The sequence below is a fragment of the Fringilla coelebs genome, assembly GCF_963513975.1.
Source record: "Fringilla coelebs genome assembly, chromosome: 5".
NCBI lineage: Eukaryota > Metazoa > Chordata > Aves > Passeriformes > Fringillidae > Fringilla > Fringilla coelebs.
Genome location: NC_140033.1, coordinates 32,794,460 through 32,811,074, shown reverse-complemented (window position 1 = coordinate 32,811,074; position 16,615 = coordinate 32,794,460). Strand labels below are relative to the sequence as shown.

Here is a 16,615-nt window from a genome sequence, read left to right as displayed (position 1 = left end):
CAAGCTGTATAATTTATAACCTAATGAGTCACTCTGAACCCAAACACTAGCTGGAAATCAGTTCAAGCCGTCTCAAGCGGAGCATGGGACCTGAAATTTATTTTTATGCTTGTAAACATGGACTGCATGAGTCAAGAAGTATTTCTGATTACTGGTTAAGAACTGGTGTCCATGGGAGGGACATGCCAAGTCTGGGAGCTGCTTGCATAGTGAAGATCCACAGAGCAACTACAGTTGTCCTTTCCCATTCCAATGGGCATCTTTCAACACTCCTGCTTCAGCAGCACTGTGTGCCGCATGTGGGAAACTGGAGGGGAGTTTTGATGCACCACCAGGACTTGCCTTCTGCATTACAGCCTTTCCTGGCTAATACTTTGTGCTACAGTCCTCCTCCTCCAGACAATTCTGGAGACTGGCCCTGCTCCAGGTTCAGTCATTGCTGAATTCAAATCAGACCTGAGAAATGCACTGGGCTGGGACCCAAGGTGGGTTCAGCAGCTCCTTCTAGCAGTGTGTTGCCTCTGTGGCAGCAATTGCTCTGTCTAAACTAGTGAGCTCAACCAGGATGGGGCACACTGGCAGGCAACTACCACTCAGTAGCTATCACACTCTCCAGTGGGCTTGTGGTCCCTGCCGACTACAATTCTTCTAAGCAATTCCTAGACAAGTCTGACAGAGGCATGAGTCAGGAACCAGTCCCAGCAGGCAGCACAGAGATGGTGGAGTAGGTACAGAGATTCTGGCTGTGTAGTCTTGTGTTGAACTATCCCAGCTGTCCTATAGTCAGTACTAAGTACTAGAAGTGACCTGAACTCCATACTGAAGCAGTTACAAGCCATACATACTTGAATGAGATGGGTGTGTTTCCAGTACTCTCCTGGAAACATGGGACCCAGTTTCCATGAAAGTCCTTTTACTGAAAATCCAAACTACTGTCAAGTGGTAAATTTATGTGCTTTTCACATATTTCAAGAGGCTTTTGTTTCCCAGCACTGATTTGGTTTAAAGGAGCTAGGTAAAGATGTAATGTATTTGCATGCTGTTTTTAAATGTGGAACTGGATTTCCTCATTGCTTGAGTGTATGCAGCACATGAGGGTTTGGGTACTTAGGGAAGATGGAATGAATACAGAGCAATCTTTTTACATGCAGGCAGAAAGAATTTGCAGCTCTGCTGCTTCCCATGCAGAAGAAAGCAAAAACATTGCTTTGCCTCCAATGGCTTTGCTGAAGAGAGCCTCAGGGCAGAAGGGTCATCTAATCTATGAGCTGGTTGCTGCAAGGAAATAAAGGCAAGCTCAATGCTGGAGAGAGCTGGACACGCCTCTCCTCTCACAGTACTTCTGTTGGAGACACTCTTTTCATTACTCTGATTTTTTTTTTTTTACCTGAGTGCCTGATGAGGTATTACCCATTTCTCAGCTAAGAAAACAGAAGTTCTTGCTATTACATGATTTGTCCTAGTAAGGCAATTTAACTGCCGAGCTAAAATGGAAATCAGGGGATTTGAAAACTGGTTCATTACTCTAATGATATGATGAGACATATTCCCAAAGACAAGCAAGAGGACAAGCCTCTGGCAAGGCCAAACACACTGAGAATTAATGTATTTTTTCTGACTGTGGAGAGAGACAGGGAAGAGACATGTCTATGAAGGACACAGGAATATCCACTAGAAATCAAGACTAATGTCAAGTAAATAACATAGTGAAATGGTTATTATTTTCTAGCTCCCAGTTCTCACAGCAAAGCAAAACTTTTGGAGCTTTGGTCTGACACATCTGCCTTCCAGACCCATCTCTGCCATGGGGGGGTCAAACCCACAAGTAGGAGTTTCTTGTCAGTAAAATGAGAAGCAGTTTGTTGTGGGAACACTGTGCTTCTGTCAAAGCAGCGCACAGGAGATACTTGGAGGGTGAATCAAGAGGAGGGGAAGGAGCCAGCTTCTGGAGTTTTACAGCTATAGTGCTTTGTGGAAGAGCCAGGCACCTGAGCCCAGAACTATTAATGTATCTTCATCTGACAAGAGTGGAACAAAGTATCCTAACAATATAAGGAATTTGATTTTCGTCTATCCATAAGATTATCTAGGCATCAAAGTTTCTGAGGTGTTTTGGATCTAAGAAGCCTCCACCAGTTACTACAACAAATGAAAACAGAAAGCTCAGAGGTCATTTAAGTCTACAATCTTAGCCTCTGACTTCACTTTAATCCCCTCTGAGAGACGTTTGTTCAACTTGTTCATAAAACCCTCCAAAAAGGAATACCATAAACTCCACAAGAAAATCTGTTGAGGTGCAATCCTGCATTGCTCTTGGAAAAGACTTTATTTACTGATCTCACAGGGACTTACTCTGCAAATGTTCCATGTCCTTGATCTGGATGAATGAATCCAGATGAGATTGATGTCAATGCATATATTTATCAGCTAGCTGCCTCTCTGTCAGCCACACACTAAGGACTGATTCTCAATCACATGAGATAGACATAAATCCTAGGCCCTCAAGCCTTGAAAAGAGAAAACTTTCTCCAAGAACACTGGAACCTCTTTTGGAGAGGTACTATCACCTACACTGACTGTAGAGACACCCAGAAACAATGAATCTCTACTTTTCTCTTCCCGGAGAAATAACAGTTTTAACCACTTGGTGACCCAGGATGAGGTTTTTGAAAGGTAACTCTGAAGTGAAAGAGATCAGAAGTGAACAATCTACCACAGAAGAGTAGAGGAAACCTGAGAGGGGAGAAAACACAGTTACTAACAAAAGCCCCCAAACACAAATAAACAAAAACTAAATTAGAAATTAAAATAGGGGTATATCCATCTCAAATAACATTAAGAAAATGTATGTTAAAGTTTAATTAAACAATAACTGAGGTAGTGGAGCATGAAAAAGGCAATATACTCAAATATATCAATGCAGTGATGCAGAATACAAGTCTTTTGCATAAGAGCAGTTACTGGTGGTTTCAAAGTATTTTGGGCCAACTGGACAGCTGCATACTACTCTGTTTTTATAATTTAAAGAAGCAAAGGAAGCACTGTACTTGGTCGTACATGTGGCCTCTCCTGCACTGGAGGTGAGACATGGTTATCCAACTGAGAAGGTTCAGCCTGGGAGCAGGCAGAGCTCAGAAACACCTGAAAACATGTGAAAACATCTGAAACATCAGTTCTGGATTGCAAATGTTCAACCAGCCTCTCTAAACAGCCAGCCTCCATGGGCCAATATCAGTAGAAACAACAGCACTGCAAACATTTGGCAAAGGGAAGATACTGTTGATCAAAACATATGGAAGAAGAAACCTGGTGTCAGCAACTAATGAATTGTGTTACAACCAACATCCAGCGCTGTGCAAGGTAAGCACATTTCACAAGCAATGGCAGCACAAAGGAGGAAGCAAACAATGGTAATGTAAGATGTCTCTCTACTTTAGGACCATGGCTTTGAAGGATAAAATCCAATGTAGTATTTCTTTGTGGGGGATTACTTGCAATTTCCACTTGGTGTGGTGCCTACTAACAGAGTGAATGCCTAATGCATATTTTACACACCCTGTGAATGTCAAATGGGACTGAGTTACACTTGCAGGTGTAATTTTTATGGTCAATTTGCAGCTGACAAGTTATCTACATGAATATGTACTAGTGCTGAAGTTGACAATTTGCGTGTCTTTTCATTTTGGTCCATGAGTCCAACCCAGCTCAAAGGTATGTATATATTAACTGAGCAGTGCCACTCACAGCTCTTTTCAGATCTATTTAAGAAGGCATTACACGAGGACAAACCCAGCAGTCTCCACTGTCACTTAGGGAGGAAAACACTTTCTATTTTGTTAAAACTTTTTCATGGAGAGTTGACAATTCCGAGTAGTTTTTTACTCTTTAAGTAATGGGCAGTAGTCTGGAAAAGAACTAAAATCATTTTCTTTTATAACATTTAGGTCTTTGGGTAAACAGGCACTGCTGGTGGCAAGGGACTAAAATGACAAAAATCAGAAGAAAAAAAGGACGTAAGTTTTCATTCATCTTGCCATTTTTATCTATGAAATTTAAGGCAAGAGAGATGAAACCATGAAGAACTGTAATGCTCTGTGCAGACAAGCAGTCTGAATAGCTGAGGCGTGTCTGCTGCTGCCTGGCACAGCTATCTACGTAAATGTGGACTTGAGTGAGCCATGTGTGTGAGAGCCCACACCAGGAGAGAAACTGCAGGCCCCCAGCAGCCAAGTGAATGAGTCCCCCCAGCTGGCTCACTAGCCAGCCCTACTGAGCTCAGCTTCTACATCTTCTGCCTCCATGTAGCTCCTGTTACAAATACTTGGTTTTGGCCCAATCTGTTCCTACAATGGGGCAGAAAAATGTGCACTGTGACTCTCCTTCTTCCCACCCCAACCTTGCATTGTCCTCTGGATAACAGAATGCTGCTGGGACCAAGAGTAGCCACTCCTTAAGATGAGAAGAAACCATTATGGCCCATAATCAGATGGATTCTTTATGTTCTGTTCTACCTTTCATGCTTGCTCTGGCCCAGCGCATACAACTTGGCCCAAATTTTATCTAAATTAGATCATAAGCCCAAACAGAATAACATTGTTCTCATGAGTGTAATTAATACAAATTGCCATAAAAATCACAGTAATTTCACATTGTTTCTACTGTATTTACAAAATGGAAAGCATTAACTCACAATGCTCTACTTCATTTGGAAATATATGCATAAATGTAAAGGAATTTCTTGGTGGCTGCACTGAGGAAAGGTTCATTTTGCAACTATAGCCTCAATTATGCCTGACATCCATAACTAAGTACTTCAGTTTCAAGGGGTTTTTCACTGGCAACATTACATTTCCATATAAAATGTGTGACATTCTGCCCTTTTACGGTTTTATGTGAACATTAACTTAACAAATTTGCTTTCTCCCTCTACCCTTCTGTAACAATTTCTGCCAACAATTAAGAAACCACACTGACATTTATCTTGAAAAACTATTTGAAAAGAAGTTTATTCCTTTCCTCACTGTTTTTCAGATCATGAATGCAACAAGAGTATTTAAAAATGCATAATTAAACGTGAGAGTTTTGTGGATTTTATGTATCAACTGTGATCTAAAGAAATTACATTAACCTAAGTTCTCACAGAAAAAGGGAGTCTGACCCTGCTCCCATCAGCAGGAAGACCGAGATACAGAATATGTATTCTGTGCCACATAAGCACAGAAATAAAACTTATACAACTATGACTGATTCAAAGTCTGAAATGAAGGAGAAATCTTGCCTAGACAATTTTCCTTTTTCCAAGATCTCCAGTGTTAAGCTTAAAATATAGCCATGGAAATGGAGTTTTAGACCCACAGTTTATGACAGTATGTACCACGTATGTGCTACACAGTGTATTTCAAAATGCTGGGGTTTTTTGTTTGGTTGGGTTTTTTTTGTTTTTGTTTTTCCCAACAAAGCATTCTGATTCCTTGGAAGTGGTGCACCATTCAACAAAGCACAGAGAATAGTACACAGCTGTCAAAATACTCCACCTCAGGCTTCTCAGACAACCAGAAGATGTGGCCACACAGCCCTTTGCTCTCAGCATATGGTTCTGGGGCTGGCTCTGGGAGCAAGGCACAAGAGCTGTTCTTGCCCTCATACTTCATTCAAACTCCCCCCACTGTGACAACACAAAGCAAACTCACCCCAGTGCGCTCACAGAGAGCCCCCTTTGTCCCATCTTGGTCCACACTTAACTCCCCTCCCTGTGCTGAAGGCATTGATATGCCATTTCAGCATGCCCCTAATGATAACCTTGTGTAAACCAAACCAAACAACAAAATCATCCCCCCATGCTTCTCCCAAAACCTGTAAGAAAACAGGTATCAGGCTCTTACAACATATTATCAGACTAAAATCCCCTGCTTTCCTGTACAACTGCAATAGCAAAAGTCAAAGCTAGCAGAACTACTCAGTCATTACACCTTGTTTTAACAAACTGTCATGGAGATTACAATCCAGATTTATAACATCCTCAGAGAACACTCAGTCTAAACCAGGATCAGATGGCAACACCTCTTTCTCAATAAACATTTTAAAATGTTGTTGTGAAAAGCAGTAACTTTGTTCCAGGCTATTGTTACTGATTTCAGTTCTGCTGGATGATATTATTATTTTAATAAAAGGTTGTCAACTCTTTTGCAAGAAAATAATTAATTGCCTACTAGGAACATGCAAGAGTGGACATTCTCTGTGGAAAAGATCTTACAAGATACAAGATCTAGCACTAGGGATCTAGTATTCACAGCCATTTTTCTTGAAGTTCTTAACAACAAAAGAAATACTTTTTTCAGGGTAACTGAACTGGAACCCTCTCAGACAGTGATGCTCTGGAAGGCTGGTGAATCTCTCCTGCCTGTGCAGGCGCCACACAGACCTATCTGCTCTGTCCATTGAGCTTCCACCCCTCTTTCCAAATACCCTCTTTCAGCACCTTCAATGGTGAATGAGAACTCTGAAATCATCCAGGTTCCTCTTCTTGGAACACATTTATAAGGCTGTTCTGGGCAAGTATCTTTGCATCTCCTGAGCATTAAACACTCATTCAAGGTCTTTTAAAATTCAGTTTACATTTGTATTTAAATCTCTTCAACATAGCAGACTGCAGTAACATCTTCACGTGTATGAACCATTTATATTTCTCTTAATGCTTAGTCAAAATAATGAAGACATAAAAACATCAAATGGGCAGAATCTGACAGCAGAAACTTTGAGAAAGAAATCTAGTACAAATGTTTAATGATGAAAGTGATAATTCATTTGAACAGCTTATCCAAGAATGTGGTAGATTTTTTATCAACCAAAGCCATTAAATCAACAAATTTTTCCAGCAGATACACTTTAATCCAGAAGTTATGGAAACCAGCACAGGATTATTAGGTGAAGTTCTATCATCCCTGTCATGCAGAAAAACACTCAGTAAAAATGATCCTTTTTTCCATTTCAATGTCTATGACTTGAAGAAATTTTCTGGGCTGTGGCACCACAGTCAGTTAAAGCTGAACTGAAGCAGAACCAGGATTATGCTTCCTAAAAAGACACTGTCCCGCTGAGCATCAGGGATCAGACTGCTAAACTGTGGATTTCAGGTCTTTAGGACTCCTCAGTGCCACCAAGTCTGTAAGCAGCAACAGCTGCAGAAAACCCTGCAAAACCAATGAAAGGCCAGATACCGCTCATAGACGTGATCACGGTGCTGCATGTATCTGTAACCTCCAGGAGGAGTTACTGCAGTCTTCCCTAGGTGAGAAGCAAACCACACACACTGTGTCCCCCAAGCAGGCAGCCAAAAACCACACCTGATTGCCAGCCTGGGACTCAGTGCACCCATCAACTTGTGGCCCTGCCTGCTGGGCTGACATCTCTGCCAAAATAACAGTTTGGAGAGCCTGGCCTAATTAATATCCCAAAGGACTGGCTCTCATTACCTGTGAAACTGCCTCTTTCTCCATTCAGCTGAAGAGGGCAAGTTATAAAGGAAGGGTAGAAAGGAAATTCTTCCTCAAAGCTAGCTCCTCTGACCACTGTGCCCACGGGGAACAGCAAGTCTACTGATGGCTGGCTTGGCCTCACCGCTCAACACCTGCAGGGGTCAGCGAACTGGAAGAGGTTTTGTGTATGTCAGAGCAATTCACTCATCCACTGACAACCTTCCAAATTACTACAACCTCTCCATGTCTGGTCATGAGCAGCAGATCACAGATCATGCGACGCTCCTCCAAGGTATCCCGTTACAACTCGTGTGTGGGAAGGCAGACCAGGCTCTCCTGCAGACAACACTCAGCTGTTCCCCTCCATCCCCGCACCATAGATTTTCTGGGTTACACTGGTGGTTTTCGGCAGAACACAATCAAGGTCCAGAATCACACATAAGTTAGTTATTTATTCACCAGTGATGACCCCAAGCTGTGGGGCATGAAAACCTTGGAAAGCAACACAATCTGTTTGCACATTCACAACTTCATTTGCTTCTGTCTGCCTCAGTGCACAGAGGAAAATAATAATGTGTTTAAATTTAACTATCCCTTGTATACCAAAAGATACTCTTCCTGCCCTGTTAAACAAAGAATTGTACTGTACATTAATCCCAATGGAAAAAGGGAACAACCGCAGCTGTGAGTATGACTAACAACTGAGCCAGACTGCTACACACAGCAAACAAATAATCTCAAGAAACTGTGTGAAGTTAGCCTGTTATTTCAGGCTACTACTGTGTATCTGAAAGTAAAATTCTATTGAAGAAAAACCAGAAATTTATACTTACTGATACAAGAAATAAAATCATTAAATCTTTCCTTAGGAAAGACAGGATTTTCCAGCCCTCGGAAATAGAGCTTCAGTACTCCAGCAACTGAGTTAATGTCATGGTTACTTTGGTCATCTGCCAAAGGATTTTCACCTTAAAAAGTAAATAAAGTGAATGAAACACACATGCAGGAGCATTCTTGCATGGAACATTTTAAAAAGTAAGTGACATTTTGGGCGGTTTTTGTTTTTAGTATGTGGGAGGTGGCAATGCAAGCATTCAAGTAAGATAATAAACACTGATTTAGAAATCCCAGGCTATGATTAAACTAAAAAAAGGCAGCCTAAATAAAGCTTCCTTAAAATTACATAACCTAGTGATCTCTTAGGTCCTGAACTTCCAGCTAGGCATTTATGGACATGTTATGATTTAAAGTTAGTAAAATAAAAAAGCCAAACACTCTTAACTGAATAGAGTTTTGCAGACTTTTCTTTGGAGTCCTACATAAAATAAATGGGGTTAGACCACTCATTGAATTGAATATGTATCTTCATTCTAAAAAATCAAAATATCAGGAATATGTGCAACCACTTTGTTGAAAATCTAACTGAAACCTCAGCCATGACTGCACTGTTTTATTTATGTAATTTTAAATTACATAAATAATCTTTATTTTGACACACTTTAAAATGTATGGATCTTCAAGGATAACACTACCTAGGAGGAGGAGTTAAGAATAAGCAGATTTAAAAGCTGCAGAATGGAGGGATGTGGCTTCACTTAGCAAGTGAAAACAGCTGCTTGATGTATCTTGTCAAAGAAAAGATCAAGTTTAACAAGACATATATATATAACTAATACTGGGGAGCAAAATACAGTGCATATTTTTTATGCTTTTAGTCAAGGGTTTTATAATTTGCAGATGATCTGAAGAAATTTTAATTTTCCCTAGAAATTAAAACAACCCAGCTTTTAACACTTAAGAAAAAAAGAATGTAAGATTTAAAAGGATTGTAACAAGTATTGGTTCAACACAGCTGGAGGATGGCTGGATCTTGGTCTCCCTAGCAGAGCAATCCAAGGCTGGGTGTTGAAAGCCACTGATATTAAAAAAGCTGGTTGTATTTCCTGGCATTTTTCATGTAATTCCTCCTCTGGGGGCTGAAGTTTCCTTTGGGAATGAAAAATGGAATGATCCTTTTTTTAATTCCCTATTTTCCTGGATCATGATGCAGCTTTGGCAGAGGGGCCAGAAAGCTGAGCACTTGTACTCCAGAAGATCAAGCAACAGAACTTTCAAATTTCATTAAGTAGTCTCTTGAATCAAATTAAACTCATTACCTTTCTTTTCTGAGGATCTTTAAAATAAAATATACAAAAACTATTATTTGCAGTTTATCATTAACAAAACCCGAATATTTACAGTTGATTGTAGAGTCATATGCCTTGTCTAAACAAAATGAGAAAACCCCTCAAGCTCCTAGGACATAATGGGGGGAAAACATGCACATGTCATCAATGTACTTCACTTTTAAGCATGTGATGGTGGAAAGTTTTAGGTGCAGCACACAGAGAAAATGATTAGAATTTACAAGATTTTTAAATGTCAGATATTAAAGTACTCAAATATATGAAAATCCAATTACCTCTCTCAAATGAATTTTTAATATCATTGACTTCCACCTGGGACCCAGACACTCTAAAAATCCCCTGATGCTGAAGACCTGCAGAAAAGATGGGAGACAGTGCTGAAAAATTACTCTATTTTTTAAGATACTGAAAATTTGTATTTTAAAAACAAAGGTGTGGTGCTAAATGAGTTATGTAAAAGATACACAAAAAAGTCAGGACAATAATGAAATGACATAGTTGTTTCAGATCTTACCATATAAATTTATAAATCTGATACAGCTTTCCACAATGAGAGGAATGACTTGCCCCGAATCCTGCAAAAACAAGAGCAGAATGAGTGAACTGGAGATTAGAAAGAGGAAACCTCCCTGCTACGGCCTCAATGTGAAAATGCACTTGGTCAATCTAGATGAACATACAGTGCTGGCAAAAAAACACCTAAGAAAAAATACCACTTTTAACAGAGCTCTCTTCCCATTTAGGGAGGGAGGAAAAGGAACAGGTAAAGAAAAGGATTATGGTTCTCAAAATAATTTCTTCAGGAAATTTAGTTCTCGACCTCTGTCCCTGTATCTGGCTAACACTGTATGTGACATCTAAGCTCATGCATGCATTTTAGATTTTTGAAGCAAAATGAGTTAAAGCAGTAAATTTGCCTTCAAAGAAGATTATTATTAAGAATAATAATTAATGATGAAGATGACTCCACTGTATCCATTTAACTGACCTTTCTTTTTCTGGTGAAGAAAATCCTACATGGACCTAATTACACAGGACCCAATTCCTCAATCGGGGGTGGTTTTTGTTGTTTTTTTTTTTGTAAGAAGAATTTTATCACAAACAATTAACAAGGCTTTTCTGGATTTGCTGGACTGTGAGAAACAGTCTTGGAGCAGAGCCACAAAGTGACATTGCATGGGGTACTATGATGTGTCGCTCCTGACTGACAGCACTGCTATGGGCTCTGCTGGTTTGTGAGCCCTACCATGGGGCAGATGATGGGCTGGCATGGTGTTTCTGGCTGCTTTAAATGGCTGGCAATCCCCAGGTGGTGAATTGCAGCTACCCTGAGCTGAGCATGTGCTTCAGCTGCTTTGTCTCTATGCACAAGGTTACTGGGAAAGGGAGGTCACAGCCTGTACCTCCCCACCTGCAGAGCTCAGGAATCACAGCTCCTCATCTCAGCAATGACACAGCAGGGGATCTGTAGCTACATTTTCAGTTCCACAGTAGTGTTTTAAAAAGGGATAAATAGCATTTGTGATGGGAGGTGGAGAAGATGACTATACACTAATTATATTAGTGAGTTACTTGTCTTTTTCTTTTAAACTGCTTATTTTCCAAAATAACCATTGGAAATCTTTTGTTTTGGCACTTCAAAAAATGGATGTTTTAACCCAAGTGACCAGAAGTTATCAAATACAGATTAGAGACATAAATGATATGATTAAAAACTATTTGGAAAAATTGATGCTTATGCTGCAGAAATTACTGTTTCATAAATAATCTTAAAATTTCTTGTCTTGGAAGCTGTAATTTTTCTTTCCAAATGAATTTCCAATATGTAAGTGCTCAGAGAATTGACTAATTCATTTGGAAGTTTAGTATAAAATCAGTCTGAATTATAAAATCATTAATTCAAAAGCACCTTGTAACTCAGAATACACTTTTCCTCTTACAAATTAGTACTTCATTTTCATGCTAAACTACACTAATGGGAAGTTTATGAATTAAGCTCAAGTAGCAAAAACAACTAAAAAAGTTTGAAAAATAACACACAGTAAAGCAATTGCACCTCCTGAGGTAACCTAACCCCCTAATCTTACGTGGACTGTGCACTGTTTTAGTGGGGCTTACAAAAGACTGTTATCACTGACTATGCTATTTAAATTGGGGCTTGTTTGTCTCTTAATTTGAAACCTAGCAAAGAGTGGCCAGCCAAGAACCAGTAATGGCTCGATTAGCATTTCCTCTTTGACCTGTGTCATGACTCAGTAACAGCTAAATGAAAAGCCCCTTGGATCAGGTCAGTTGTTAAACCCAGGAACACCATAATCTTCACCAACACTGAGCAGCCTGGCTCTCCAGAACAGCAGAGTATTAGCAAAAATGCACAACAAGCACCCACATCTCTTGTTAGTAGTTCATTGTTCATGCAAAGAATGTAAAGCCTAGGAAAAGATAGTGTTTGCAGTAAGAAATTACAAAAAAAAACCCCACCAAAATCCAAATCCCTTTCCTACCTGTTTTTGGAGAATCTGTTCAGAACCACACAAAACTTTGTACTTAAGTAATACCCTGAAACAGTCTAAACTAACAGCTTTGCCCTTTGGATCTAATCAAAGGAAAATAATTTGAAGTAACAATCTGTGTTGGTGAGTGTCAAGAACAGTGACCCTACTGCTACTGTGAATTTAATCTGATGTGTGTAGTCAGTGAATGGATATTTGTGACTAGTTATAATTTCTTATGATGTAAAACTCAAACAAAAAGCAGTTTGGTGTGACACTGTATTGCACTAGCTGTGCCTGTGAAAATGACTCATCCCTACCAGGAATGACATGGTCTTTGGGCAGAGATGCTGTCCTAAGGTAGCTCCCACATTGGCAAATCTGACATAAGGCTAACAGCTTTTTTGACATTTCCTTTTGAAAGACTAATTATGAATGACTCCTCACTTACAAGTAAGCCCTGTCAGCCACACTGCCATGTTCCTCTGTGAGGCAAAAGGATGGGGTACCATTTCTCCTGATTTCCTTTGTCCTTCTTTAGTCTAGGGGCTTTCACTGGGAGAATTTCTGCTTCCTTGCTTACTTTTACCCTTAAGCAAGAAACTGATCATGATACTCATCTATATCTCATGTGATGACTTCTCAAGGTCTTTGCATTTCATGGCACCTCCTGTGTAACAGTAACAATGAAAATAATAATTTCTTCTTTAGTTGTACCAAGGATGATTGAAAGCTTGATTCAAAGACAGCAAAATCAATACAGTGCCACTGAGCACAGAATTTGTTCTGCAAAATGTTTGCCACTACCTAAACTAAACAAGAAAAAAAAATCCCTGTAATATTCAAACCCAATTCACAGGGATTGTAGTCAAGAATTTCATTCATTGCATTTCTAAATGTATTTTTACAATTTTTAGAAGATTTCTTTCCTGTAGCTGTGTCAGCTAGTGTCCAGAGGCACAAACTGTGATGTGGGTGAGTCCTTGAAAATCAGTAAGAGACTATCCATCATTTAAGACTACAATCCCTCCAGAGTTCTGCTCTGGTTTAGTTTTGCCTGCTATATTTGTACACTCATTTCTTAATGCAAACTTCTCCCTCCAGGTCTTTGAAAGAACTCATTTTGAGCCAGGCAGGAATGCAACCCGAGAGCAAGGCAGAGCTGGTTCTCTTGTCACCAGAACTGTACCTGATGTCTCGTGTGAGAGTTCCTTCGGCCTCGGCTAGAAGCATTATTAGAAATAAAAGTATGAGAAAGAAGAAGAAGATAGTAAATACAGCAAAGATACAAGATCCAGAATAGCGTTGATCACAATTTCACACAATATAATAAATTCCTAAAGTCATAGGAAACCAAAATCTGGATATCAAACCCAGGGAAATGCTGCTCCTCCACAGACTTTGAACACTGGATGTTATGAAAATAGCAAGCAGGAAATTGTGGTAAGTTGTGGGATGCACCACTACATCCTACCTACTACATGAAGCAAAGTTTCCTACTAAAAGCAGGCTGACAGTACTATTCCTACTTGATTAACACAACTGTAGGGAGGCTAATGTGAGAAACGAATTCCCCTCTTTCCCTTTGACTTCAGGAAGTATTATATTGATCAACTGGGAAAGAAGAGCCCCAGGACAGACTTAAACATAATGATCCGCCTCAGCCTTCGTGAGGCGGTGACCATTATAGGAAGAAATGTTGAGATCAGCCACTGGGGTGGCTGGTGCCAGTACCTTGATGAATGACTCCAAATCACCATTAAACAACTTAGCACTATACTGTGATCGGGGTCTGGGCTTCCTGTGTTTCTGGGGCTTAGGGGGAAGATTTGGAGGCCTAAGGGAAGGGAATATGATTACTGAGCAAGGTAGAATTAAGCCACACAATAAAATGAAATGTCTGTAAGCTCACGGCAAAACAACAGAACATTGTAAAGGGAGCAATAAACACAATACTTATCAAATAAAGACTTTCTGTCAAATTTAAGTGTACCACATTAAAGAGCGGAGAACTCCCTCATTAAAAATTACTTATGGATAAATAATGACATTCTTTATGAATCCCTGTTTTGCAGTTTTACCATATAAATTTATTCCAAACACTGCACAATCGGAATGGCTTTTTTTGTTGTGATCATGCATAAAATGTGCAGGAACCACTGGAATTCATCCTGCCAGCCATGGCAGAACACAGACCACTCAAAGCACCTCTTATCAAGCAGAAAAGTTGCTTCATGCTGGAGAAAATTCAAATGCAAATTAAAGCTGCTCAACACACTCCTAAGATGCTTCAAAATCAAACTGTCATCATTTTCAACTAGAATCAAGAAGGTTAAACAGCTTTAGCCCTGCACATCCAACCATCAGTAACTTCACACATGAAAAGAAACACTTTGCTAATTGGCTAATGAAATGAAAAGTATATCAACTTGAACAAATAAATAAAACCAGCATAACACATAAAGAAGTAAAAGAAGAACACACAAAACTTTGGTCTGCAAAATTTTACCTAGTGTGCTACACGTGGTGACTTCGACTGAAAGAGATTACAGGAAATAAATACTGTACTCTAGATCACAAACTACTTTGTGAATGTCATGCCAACAGTTAAATGCCAACAGCTTCCTTAGTTCCCAGGCACCAGCAGTTTCTACAGGTTTTTCTGGACTTAGCAAAAAATCAAATGTTTTTGGGGGACCAGTGAGAAACAACAAAGCAGAGAGCATTCAGCAGTGGGACTTCAGTTTGTTTGAGTATTATCTGCTATTTTAAACTCATCTCTAAAGATATCTTCTTCCCTCCTACAACTTAACTATGACCTGAAAGAACATTTCTGTTTGCATGTCTCACAGTTCAGTAACCTAACTGAACTTGGGGCAACAGGCAGGGCCCAGACAAAGCCCAGGAGCTGGTGCTGAGGAACAGATGGGCAGGCCCTGCTCCTCAGAGTATTTTTCTCTAAGTGACCAGCTGTAACAAGATATGAGGTAAGATGGCTTCAGCGCTCCTCCACTTTACTAAGATAAAATCATTGCCTAAATCCACCATCTCCTTTCAGCTGTTTTACACAGCAGGGAACTTAGGATGATGTGAGCCTGATGAGTTGCCTGCATTGGAGTCAAGAAAGGAGGTTTTTCTCATTAGATATAAACTTGTTGATTTCCATGCATTCCCGGAATGGCAGCACCTGGAGGCAGAGTTAAAGGTACAGTTGTCAGAATTAATGGCAGCAATTGGGAAGAATGCTCTGATTTGTAACCACTTTTCAACTGAGGTCATGTAAGCGAAGAAGTTGAGGCAGTCCAACTTTACAGAGCTAATAAAGAACATGGAGTGGTAGGAGAAAATCCGGTGTAAAGTCTGTAGAGATGTCCTGGAAACATCAGGGGCAGGAAATATGGGTCTTGAAGGCATTGGGCAAGGATGTATTGCATGGGAAGGGAAGGGAAGAGTGAGACCAAGCAAGCTGGGCTGGATGTTCCTGCTTTAGCAAGGAACACTGCCTGCAGCAGTGATACATATATATGGCAGCTGCAAATTCAAGCAGTTGCCATTGCCCCCTCCTAGTCTCTGGAGGCTGCAGAGCTTATCCAGGTTTATATCCGGAGGCAGCTTCAAAGCTATGGCATTACACAACTTAAAAAGTACATGCAGCACAAAGCTGGGAGATCTAACACTAATCCCTTCTCTTCTGTGGACATACAGAGCCATTTCAGTATGGAACACATGGATGCAAGGGGAGGCAGGTATTTGCGCTCAGAGCTAGGTTATCAAAGACACAGCCCATTGCCCAAATTGATCTTCCTACCAGCTTCTTTTAAACTGTGTATCCTGACCAAGTGAATTACAAACTATGAGAGGCAAGGTATCTCTGACAACTGAAAAGTATTTCTTTTCAAGCACTTAAGTCCCCCCTGCAACTTCCGAATTTGATGTGTGATTCACAAATATTTTTGAGGATCTCCCAGCTTGTCCCACCCTTGGCACTGGCCAAAGCAGCTCACAAAAATGAGGAAGATGAATGGTCTGATCCTTTACTCATCAGCATGCTGAAATAGAAATGCTGGATGTTAAAACACACAGCGTCTGTACATAATTTATATAACAACAGCAACAAGCCTTATGAAGTTGTTCTAAAATTTGTAAATTCTAAGATTTTACCTATTTTTTAACTCTAAACCAAGTCAGATAAAAATATCTTACCTTGTTGTCATGTATTCAGCCCTGTGACCTAGAAAGTTCAAAAAACAGGAAACAATGATTTGTAGGTTTTAGGTTGAAATTTTTGTATCTAAATGTCACTTAGCAAATTATTTTTAGCCCTAACTTTCATACTACCAAGCAAAAGATATACAACTATACAACAAACAGGGCACTGTAGTTACCTACTATCTCCACAGTTCCACTTAAAATACAAACACAACCCATGTTATGGAACAACTTTTAAGAAGCCTACCCGAAG

At 40.0% G+C, this 16,615-nt stretch overlaps 1 protein-coding gene across 2 annotated transcripts in view; it reads right to left on the bottom strand.

Moving 5' to 3' along the window:
• The window catches only part of SRGAP1 (SLIT-ROBO Rho GTPase activating protein 1), a gene marked incomplete at its 5' end in the record, with an annotated part of 134,730 nt that overhangs the window by 17,359 nt on the left and 100,756 nt on the right, over positions 1 to 16,615 (bottom strand). The window contains 5 exons of one of the 2 annotated variants that reach the window (XM_084206340.1): positions 8,309 to 8,443; positions 9,937 to 10,014; positions 10,176 to 10,236; positions 13,888 to 13,990; positions 16,357 to 16,384. In XM_084206340.1, coding sequence (XP_084062466.1) covers positions 8,309 to 8,443; positions 9,937 to 10,014; positions 10,176 to 10,236; positions 13,888 to 13,990; positions 16,357 to 16,384 — 405 coding nt within the window. Of the gene's footprint in view, positions 1 to 8,308; positions 8,444 to 9,936; positions 10,015 to 10,175; positions 10,237 to 13,342; positions 13,377 to 13,887; positions 13,991 to 16,356; positions 16,385 to 16,615 lie in introns of both variants that reach the window. The other variant, XM_084206341.1, reaches the window with a different exon arrangement.